General features: G+C 54.5%; 1 protein-coding gene across 2 annotated transcripts in view; it reads right to left on the bottom strand.

The window, feature by feature from the left end:
• RAB11FIP5 (RAB11 family interacting protein 5 (class I)) overlaps positions 1-4,211 on the bottom strand; it is a 16,931-nt gene extending 12,720 nt beyond the window's left edge. Inside the window, exons 1-3 of one of the 2 annotated variants that reach the window (XM_015571487.1) lie at positions 4,046-4,211; positions 3,500-3,936; positions 2,671-3,367 (exon numbers count right to left, since the gene is read on the bottom strand). In XM_015571487.1, the coding sequence (XP_015426973.1) occupies positions 2,671-3,367; positions 3,500-3,936; positions 4,046-4,167 (1,256 nt within the window). In that variant the 5' untranslated portion in view covers positions 4,168-4,211. The remainder of the gene's footprint in view (positions 1-2,670; positions 3,368-3,499; positions 3,937-4,045) is intronic. The other variant, XM_006775274.2, reaches the window with a different exon arrangement.
• Between the last annotated feature and the right edge of the window lie 6,249 nt (positions 4,212-10,460).

Below are 10,460 nucleotides of genomic sequence, written 5' to 3'. Positions count from 1 at the left end.
CGCCCTGCCTGGATGCAAGGCCACAGAGCCTGCCCTGAAAATGGGCCTGAGGGAGAGCAGGGGTGCCCGGGTGCCCTCCAGCCAGCTGTGGACAAGCTCAGAATTCAAATAGGAGAACAAACATCTCACAGCTTCCTATGTCCACCTGGCCCCTCAAAGGCCATGAGGAGACAAGGAGAAACAGAAGGAAAACGGAGGCTGTAAGCAGGAGCAGTGACAACCCCAACATCACTCAGAGACACAGCCTGCAGGGGTCTACGCCCCAAACCTGGGCAAGCAACTAGAAATGACCTCACAGAGAGGTGTCCCCCAGCATCTGTCCTGCCCAGAAAAGGCCCGGAGATACCCATAAATGACAGCACCAAGCCCATGGTCTGTGCCCCTTCTGACCCTGGTCCCCAACTGCTCCCAGCAAATGCCCTGTCTGGGCCTTCTACTACCTCCCTCTCTTCCACCTCCTACAAAGATCTGAGTTGTCACAGGACCAAACCTTTCTTCCTACTCCTCCCCTAGGCTACCAGTGGCCAGTGGTTCCCCTGGACTCTGGTGGGTAGGGGCTGAGCAGAAGGGACTGAGGGTGAAGGGCAGCCTCACTCAGAGGCTGATCCACCCTCATTCCTGTCTATGAGGCTACCAGCTGGCCAGGGCCCACACCACAAAAGGCCCTGCATTCCATCCCCATTCCTCTCAGCAGAATTTCACAGGGAAAGGGAAGAACCAGGACTTCAGGAAGAGGTTTAGGGACCTTCCCTCTACCCTATCACTTGACCCTTCACCACTGTGCCCAGCCTTCCCACCCCACTTCCTGCCCTTGTATCCGTAAAGGGGAGGAGCAGGCTTGCTGAGAGAGCAGGAACGGTTGCCTTTGCCACACTCATCAGGGTTGCCATGCATGCTCCTGTGTAGAACTGGCCTCAGGCCTTTGAGAATGGCGAATACATGGCCTCTTGCCTAGGCCTGGAGCCCCACCCTGGGCCCTGTTACACAAGTCAGCAGCTGTGGAGGGCTCAGAGTTGGAAAAAGGCAAAGGGGCCAGAGTGGTGGTCAGGGGCTGTGATATTGTGATTTACAAGAAACACATATTTCTCATATGTGCTCTGATGAAGTTCCTGGATCACGGTTTCCAAACCTCTTGAAATTTCCTGAGAGATGACAATGGAGAACCTTTTGTTATAATATTTGGTCTCTTGTTCTCAGTTCCTGAAAACACTTCGGAGCCATGAAGGTGAAGTGGGTGCTTGTTATTCCTAACAAACCCCTTTCACCACATCTGGGTTTATGTTAATGAGGTAACTTTTGGAAAGCACCTAATGGGAGGGGGCTGGTTGCCAAAGGAAACAACCATAAACAGGGTTGGAGCTTTCAGCCCCACCCCTTAATTCTGGGGGAGGAGGTTGAGCCAATGGCCAAGGATGTAATCCCTCACACCCATGCAATGAAGCCTCCACAAAACTAGCAAGGACTGGGAGAGCTTCCGGATGGTGAGCACTCAGAGTTCTGGGGAGCGTGGCTGCGCTCGGACGGGGCATGGAAGTGTGGTGCCCTTTCACCATACCACGCCCTATGCATCTCTTCCATCGGCTGTTGCTGAGTTATAGCCTTTTATAACAAACCCGTGACACAGTAAGTAAAATGTTTCTCTGAGCTCTGTGAGCTGCTCTAGCAAATTAATTGAACCCAAGGAGGGAGCTGCTGGAGCCTGCTAGCATAGCTGGCCAGTCTGAAGCACTGACTGGGGACTGGTGTCTGAAATGCTGGGAGAGGGCGGGTGTCCTGTAGGACTGAGTCCTTTACCCGTGGAATCGGGTGCTGCCTCTGAGTAAACAGTGTCAGAGTTGAGTTGAATTGTAGGACACCCAGCTGGTGTCAGAGAATCCCTTGGATGTGTGGGGAACCTACCCACCCCCACATTGGAACTGGATGCATAATCCTAATTGGTATCAGAACCCTCTTAGGAGCTCTGTCCAGGGCCTGAGCTAAAGGACTCCTGCATCCCTCTGTTGGTGGGACTCAGCACCTTCAAAACCAAGTGGCCATCCTCAGCACTTGCCATGCCTCAGAACCAAGAGACCCAAAGAGGGCCAGGCCCCAGGGTCTCCAAGGACAGGGGAAGGTTCAGATTTCAGGGGAGCTGCCCACAGCCTCTTGCCAAGACGGGAGCAATTGGAGGTGGGTATATGGGGGGGCATCAATTACTTGGCTTCCCTCTTAGGGGGAAGAGATCAAGAACAGCTGGGGCAACTGGGGAAGGTCGGCGAGCTTCAGGGAGGTGGGGAAACCTGAGGTGTAGCCCCAGTCCCCACCTCTCTACCTGGCAAAGCTTCCTTACCTGGAGGCCAAAGGGCAAGAGGTGGAGGCTAAGAAACAAAAATTCATACAAATGGCTTTCCTGTTTTTCTCCAGTTCCTCCCACTCCCTCGGTGGGTGGGTCTGCCATGAAGCGAGGCCACCATTGAAGAGTTCTCCTCAATCCACTGGGCCCTCACACTCACTGCCTCCAAGTGCAGGCCAAGAGCCTTGGCTTAGGGAGAGCCCCACTCAACCATGCAAAGCAGCCCCAGCAGTCTGCCCCAGGGCCACCTCGGCAGCTCCATCCTCCCAGCCCGGTCCAGGCTGCTAACACCCCAGCATCCTCCCCAAGGGGCAAAGCTGGTTTTGCCAAGGACATACCTGGGTTTCTGAGTTGGTTCCTTGGCTTCCCTTAAGCCAAACCAGCTACTCTTGACCTTCTCCTCCCCGGTGGATGAATGATGGGGTGAGGCGCCGGGGGTGGAACCCCCTTTCTCCCCGAGAGAGCCGCGGCGCCCCAACTCGCTCCGACTCAGCCCCTGATGGTGATGGTGGAAGAGGCCCATCCGGGGCTTCCGCTCCTCCTTCCGGGCTCCCTCCTTCTCCGCCACAGCCTCGGAGGAGGCCACCATGGGTGTGGCAACCTGCACTGGCTTCCCCTCTGAGAGCTGGGCCCCCTCCTCCTCTCCAGAGTGGCTGACCTCAGGGGCCAGCGCTTTAGCCTGAGTGCTCAGCTCCTGTCCAGGCACTGCCTCTGAGCTGCTGGTGCGGCGGCTGCCTCTGCCCCAGGAGTCATCTGCAGCCCGGGATCCCTCCTCAGAGGGCCGAGAAGAACCGCTGTGTAGGGAGCTGAAGGGTGGAAATGGGCCAGAGATGGAGCTGCGGTGCCGCAAGAGGCCCTGGGGCTCCTCGTTGTAAATGTGGCTTCCATTGACACAGAGAGAGGAGCGGGTGGCGGGGTCCAGGTGGCCCTGAAGGTCGAGAAGGGCCCGGGGAGGAGCTGCTCGCATCTGGCTGGCCTCGTCGCTGTGGGTCCTTTTGTGGGTGAACAACTTGGGGGACTGTGCAGTGTCTCTGCCTGAAAAGGAAGCACACGCAGGGTGAGCACAGGGCAGAGAAGCCCCGTTTCCTGGCCAGGGGCCTCCCCTGCTCCCTGGATGGAGACCCGAGCGCCACGACCCCCCACAGCAGGGGTGGCCCCCTCGCTCACCCCCGTCAGTGGACAGCCAGCTGCTGCGGCTGGGGGACCGGGTGAGCAGCTCGGCCCCGGGGCCCTGGAAGACCAGGCTCCCGCTGGCTGAGGACAGGGTGCTGTCGGAGCCCAGCGAGGTGTTGGACTGGGTCAGGGACGACTTGCGCAGCTTGTTGCGGAGGAAGAAGCCCTTGGCCTTGCCCATCCTGCTCAGGCTGCCCAGCTCGGGGTCCTCCAGGGCACTGCTGGGGAGGATGGCGGACGCGGACTCCAGGTCATACTTCTTCTTGCCCTTCATCTTGTCCTTGAGCTTGCTGAAGGGGGACCGCGGCTTGTCCTTCATGGACAGGTCGAACATGCTGGCGCTCAAGTTGTTACGCGTGAACTGGATGGTCACTTGGATCTCCCCACGTTCCTTGTCCTTCTTGCCTGGCTTGGAGTGCAGCTTGTACCACCTGTGAGAGGGTAGGGGAAGTCGGGTAGAGGTCTGGTCGCAGACACAGGGAGTCTGCCCCCCACCCCCACCCCCACCCCGCTGCACTCCTCCCCTTCAGTGCCTGTCACCTCACAGGGCCCCTCTTTGCTTTGGGGCTATGACGCCTCTCACCACAGGCTCCTGCTCTGACACACAGGCCCTGCCTCCCAGGCCACAGGCATAGCTGAGAAACTATCCAAAACTCCTCCATGATGAAGAAAGCCTCATCCTGAGTAGGGGAAGCTCAGGCAGGGCTGCTAGGCAGGGCAGGGGTCACCACACCATAGCTCCTCCATCCCAGCACCGTCCCTGGAGTGCCCCATCCCCCCACAACTGGAACTTGGAGGCCGGGAGAGGTGAGGCTGGGTCTGGGAAGGACTCTCACATCTCAGGCCCCAGTTACAGACAGACCTGCCCACATTCTTCCCTGTTTACATCACCCCCCTGGCCAGTCCCAGCCAGAGCTCTGCTCTGAGCCACCAGTGAGCCCAGGAAAGAACAGCTCACCCACAGGCCCTGGGCCAGGAACACAGGAGCACTAGCACATGCACACACACACCTCACCCACTCACTGACTCGCCCCACGTCCCACCAGGAGCAGCTCTGCAAGATGGAGGAGACAAGACGGCACAAAGGGGCCGTAAGCAAGAGGCCCAGGGATGGGAGCGAGGGCTGGTGTCTGGTGAGCGCCTACTGTGTGTTACAAAGGAGTGCAGGCTTCTCATCTCATTCCCGCTTATTCACACCTCACAGCCAGCCCACGAGGTCGGGACACGACCCCAACTTCACAGATCAGGAGGTCGAGGCTCAAGTGGTCACTCATCCTAGAACAAGCTGCCAGAAAGGAGAGGGGAGAGGCGGACCCAGGTGTTTACCACCCCAAAGCCCATGTTCTTCCCACTGCACACTCCCAGAGACACCCCTAGCACACATGACCGGGGGGATGTAGCCCAGGCTACAGGGGAGGAGTGTGCACAGAGTTCTTCCTTCCTCTGCTTCCCAAACCCTCCTCACCAATGGCTCAGACTCCTGGGGGAAGGCCCAAGAAGGAAGGGCTGATCCAGCTGACTCTGGCTGTCTGGCCACACCACACGGCATCTGTGTGGAGCTCCTGGACACCTCCATAGGCCCCCTCCCACCCCACTCACCCAGATCACACGCCTGCCCACCTCCACAGGTGTGAGCGGAGAGACTGTAGAAAGACTGAACCCGAAAGGTTCTGGACGTCGGGACACCAGGCCTAAATGATGCGGTCAGGCACATCCGGAAACAGGCCCCCTTCTCACACTAGCACCCGGAATGTGTAACCTCCCCGGCACATAAGAGCTGAAATTGAAAATTCAAAGGATGTGTTCCAAGATGAATTGGAGGAAATCTCCGGAATGTAGGAAAAGGATGAAGCAACTGTTAGACGTCAATCCAAGGAAGCCCACCCCCAGATAACTGGACAGTCAAGCAGGAGAGCAATTGGCTCCCAAGTGTGAGGGGCTTGGGAGTCCTCTCTTCCATCCACAAACAAGACCGAAGCTGAGCAAGCTGAAAAATCAACAATTCACAGGGCATCTCAGGGCAGTGAAACCACTCTGCATGATACTACAGTGATAGGTACATGTCATTATACATTCGTCACAACCCACAGAATATAAAACACAAAGAGTGAACCCTAATGTGAACTACAGGTTCTAATTAACAATAATATATCAATATTGGCTCATCAGTGGTAACAAATTTAGCACACTAATGCAAGGTGTTAATAATAGAGGAAACTGAGGGAATTTAAGGAGTATAAACATACTTTCTCTGTACTTTCCACTCATTTTTCTGTACACATAAAACTGGTCTAGTCCTGGCCAGTTTGGCTCTGTAAATAGTGTTGGCGTGCAGACCGAAGGGTCCGTGGTTCGATTCTGATCAAGGGCATCTACCTTGGTTACAGGCTCCTCCCTGGTCCTGATCAGGGTACATGCAGGAGGCAATCAATTGAAATGTTTCTCTCACACAGATGTTTCTCTCTGTCTTTCCCTCTCTCTTTACTCTCTCTAAAAAATCAATGGAAAAATATCCTCGGGTGAGGATTAACAAAAAGAAAAAAAAGAGAGTTTTTAAGTTCTTCCTATCAGATTTGGACTAACTACACAAGCCCCAGCCCTGGCCGGGGCTTATGAAGGAGAAAATCAATTGATGTGTCTCTCTCACATCCATGTTTTTCTGTCTCTGTCTCTCCCCTTCCCTTCCACTCTCTAAAAATCAATGGAAAAATATCCTCGGGTGAAGATTAACAAAAAAACTGGTCTAAAACAAAGTTTATTAACTAAGAAGAAAAAAAAACAGAGAGAGTACATGTAGAGAACACAAAGTGGATGAAACAGTGAAAGAAAAAAATGCAAGGAAGTTTTTCTTAACTGAAGGCTATGTCCACCAGGACAGAAGGGCCACAAGCATGCAGCACAAGGAACTAAGGAAGACCCAGCCACGGGTGTTACGGTGTGTCTGAGAACACCAAGTATACAGAGGAGACCCTGAGACTCCCAAAGAGGGAGGCAGGTTCATACATCAGGAATTAGAACAGCTTCGGGTCCTCACTAGCAACACTGGGCACCATATGGACTCTAAAGGCCAAGCCCTAGGCACTCCCCAAACCCAGCCTAGGCCCCCTTTAGGGCTGGAAGATCCTGGGAGGTGGGGCCAGGAGGGAAAAGACTTTCCTCACCATTTTCTGAGTCTCCCATCCAGAGCAGAGGGAGGTTGAGAATGGTCAGGACCTGCCTCTAGTCCTCCAGCCACTATCACCCAGCTATCTTCCTACCAACTTACCATCCTTCCCTCCGCCTTCCAGGCCAGGCCTGAACGGGCCCCTGCCTGGCACCTGAGATGCCCGGGGACCCGACCACTGCAGGCATTCTCCCAGAGTGTAACCCTCATGGGCTGAGACAGCTGCTCCCGGATAAAGGCCACATCCTTCCCTCCCACCCCTGCTTCCTTCTTCCTCCTGTCTGTCCACAGGGTCCCCTACAGACCCCGGGCCTGCCAGGCACTGCAGCACAGTCCAGGTGAGGTCAGGAAGCCTTGAACACAGCTGCTGTGGGCCAACGATCTCTCCGTGAAATGATGGAAATTTTCTCTTCACAGAGCCCTGCACACAGTAGGCCCCAGAGCAAACAGGCTCTGAGCATCCCTTCCCTGCAGACTGAGACTCCCTCGGGAATGAGCCAACAGGGTCCCATGGCCCAATTCAAGTCCCACCTCCTCGAGGAAGCTTTCTCACCTGTCACCATTCTGGCCACATCTGCTCTGACCACCTGGTGTCATCCCCAGGTGGCCAGGATCTCCCTCGCTAAACGGTATGCCCTGTGGATATTTATCAAGCATCCCCCCCAGGCACACAGCTCCAAAGTAAAGAAGCAATGCTGGCAGTAAAGCCTTGAGATGCTATAAGCCCTCAGCTTTTCACTGCCCACCTCCCCCTCGTTGCCCCCTTGCTCTGCCCACCCCTTGCTCAGAGCTCTCATCTGGACGCATGTGGCGGCACAGCTGATGGCTCAGCCTGGCTCTGCACCCTGAGTACACAGCTGGTCCCACCACTCACGCGTGTGTAACCTCCACCTACCAGGTTACTTCCCGAAGCCTCCGCTTCCCTGGCCATCCAGTGGGGATACCACCCTATTAAGGCTGCTGAGAAGATGACACATGCAAAGCCTGGTCCTTGGGAGTAGCATTCATCAGCGCTTCTCAAATTGCAAAGTGCTAAAGGGTCCCTGAGTCTTGCTCAAATGCAGACCTGAGCCTGTGGGTGCACAGGGGCCTGAGGAGGCCATGCATGGGCAGAGGGAGACACGCTCTGGGGCTAGAGAATCGGCAGGGCTGGCCTAGCCTCACTGTGTGCTCACTGCGTGCGGCTCTGGACCTACATCACAGATTCCCAAAGAGGCACAGAGATGGGTATGGAGACCAGAAACCCGTTCAAAGGACTGGCAGAATCCTGAGAGGACAGAGCCCTGAGAGGTCACTGAGGAAACCTCGGGTTTTGTCCTGATCCCAGGCCATTAGAGCTTTGTCTGCAATGAGCCTCCCCAACAGCCCAAGGTCCAGAATTCCTGAAGGCCCTCCGTGGGAAAGCTCGTACAGGGCCCTGCTCAGCCACAATCTCTCTCCCATGCTCCTAATAGCCGGACAAAGTTCAGCCGGCCCAGTGTGGACTTAGGACTCAGCTTTCAGTCTTCCCCCAGGATGGACCCCTCCCCACACACCACAGGGGCAGAGGACAAAGGTGGGATGCAAGGAGTGGGGGTCTTGTTGCCTCACCTGTTATCAAGACCATGGCCCTACTTACTCCTGCTCATGGACTCCCAGGTCCAACACACCCAGCTCTCTGGGCACGAAGCTGGCTAACAGGTGCCACACAGCGTAACTGAAAAAGCCCAACACTAGAGGGCCCACCTAGGGCAGACATCAAACACAGGCAGGTGCCAGGGGGTTCCTGTCAGAGACTGTGGCGTTGGAGCTGTGACAGCCACGGGCCCGGCACGCCTGACTCATTTCCATTCCTATCAGTCCAAATTCAGCTTACGACCCAAACAGTTGTGGCCCTTCCTGAGCCCCCACATGTCGTTTATTTCAGGCCCCAAACCCAGGAACCAACATTTGTCTCTTTTTCCCCCACAACCCACATCGTAACTTTGAACTCTTGTAGCTCTACCTGCAAATTATATCTAGAATCCAACCCTCCCACCTCTGTCACCCTACAGTGCAGTCCGCCACCATCTCCTGCTGGACATTACAGTTCCCTGCTTACCTGCCCCCGCCTTCCATGCTCCACCCAGCAAACAGGTGAGGACAGAGCACATCACCCCACTCCTCAGAGGTGGAAAGGACCTATCTTTTGGCTCCCAGCTCCCTTGACTCTGTGTGTCTCATCCCACACTGACCCGAACATGTTCCCACCTCAAGGCCACTGCACCTGCTTTACACGGGCCTAGATCTCAGGCCATGGTTCACTCACTCACTGACTCACTCACTCATGTCAGTTCATCTGAAACGCCTCTGTCTTCCCTGAGTTCCCAACTGCTACTGTCCCTTACCCTGTTCTATTTCTTGAGCATATTTAACACTACCTGACATGTAGAAGAGCAGTACCCAGGTGTGTGTTCGTGCACATGTGCACATGAGCATGCACGCATCCCACACGGTAAAATGATATATTATGCACAGCCATGTCATGTCTGTCTTCCCCTGCTCTACAGGCAGCAATTTTATTCTGCTCACCTCTGCTTCTCAGCACTTAAAATAGTGGACACTCAAACTTTTGTTCAATGAACAAATTAATCCATGAACTGACTTAGGAACTTGTTTGTCCCTGTTCACAACTGAACAACCGTGTAATGTTTCTATTACAAATCCATGGGCCTTACCCATGACACCAGGTTCCCAAAGAGCGAAGAGGGGGCTCCCTACCCACCATCCCCAAACAGGAGCCTCCTGAGGAAGGGGCTTCAGATCCAGGCTTCAAGGGGACAGTTCCCAATGGGGACCTTCTTTAACCCCGAGACCCTCATCTCCATCTCTGAGCTAAGATTCTCACTAGCTTCCCTGAGAGAGAAGGTGCCAACCAGATTTGGGAAGTGACCAGACTTGTGAATGACGGTGGCTGTTGATCCCACTCTAGCCCATCACTAGGCCACTGGTCTTCTCACCTTGAACAACTTCTCTCATTCAGCACCTACTGTGTGCCAGGCACTATACTAAGCACTCAACACAACAAATTATATCCCATTAATCCTTTTCACAGCCCTGTTGAGGTGGGTGTGGGAGGCTGACCCTAGAGTGGCTACCAGCATAGACTTTGGAGCCAGGCTGCCTAGTTTAAGCCCCAGCCCCAGGACTTATGGCTTCGTGACCTTGGGCAGATCACCTAATCTATGCCTCAGTTTCCACACCTATGGGGGTAATGGAAGTCCATTCCCCTCATAAAACTCTAAAAGGAGTAAGTGGATTGTGTGTGAAACACTCAGAGAATAGGACCTGGCACATGGGAAATGCCACACAAGTGTCAGCTCTTATGTTTTTGCAGATGCAGACAGGGGGCACAGAGAAGTCTGCTGGGTTAAGTCACCTACTTATTTTCAGGAAGTAGGAGAGCCAGGATTTGAACTCAGGCTCCCTCTCTCCAGAGCCTGGCCAGACCTTGATCACTGCACTAGACTGCCTCCCTCTGCAAGTACCACGCACACACACACACACACACACACACACATATTGCAGGCCCAGAAACTCCTGTGTCCCTGCCCAACCAAGGAATCTAAAGTCACTCCTTATTTCTCCAAAGTAAAGGGTATGTGTTTTTTTTTTAATTTTATTTTTTATTACAAAGGGTATTACATATGTGTCCATTTTTTCCCCTCGCCCTAGACAGTCCCCTAGCCTCCCCTATTCCCCAGTGTCTTATGTCCATTGGTTATGCTTATATGCATGCATACAAGTCCTTTGGTTGATCTCTTACCCCCCTAC

Source organism: Myotis davidii, unplaced genomic scaffold (assembly GCF_000327345.1).
Source record: "Myotis davidii unplaced genomic scaffold, ASM32734v1 scaffold247, whole genome shotgun sequence".
Classification (NCBI taxonomy): Eukaryota; Metazoa; Chordata; class Mammalia; order Chiroptera; family Vespertilionidae; genus Myotis; species Myotis davidii.
Note: the sequence above shows the minus strand (reverse complement) of the source record. Positions and strands in the feature narration are given on the sequence as shown.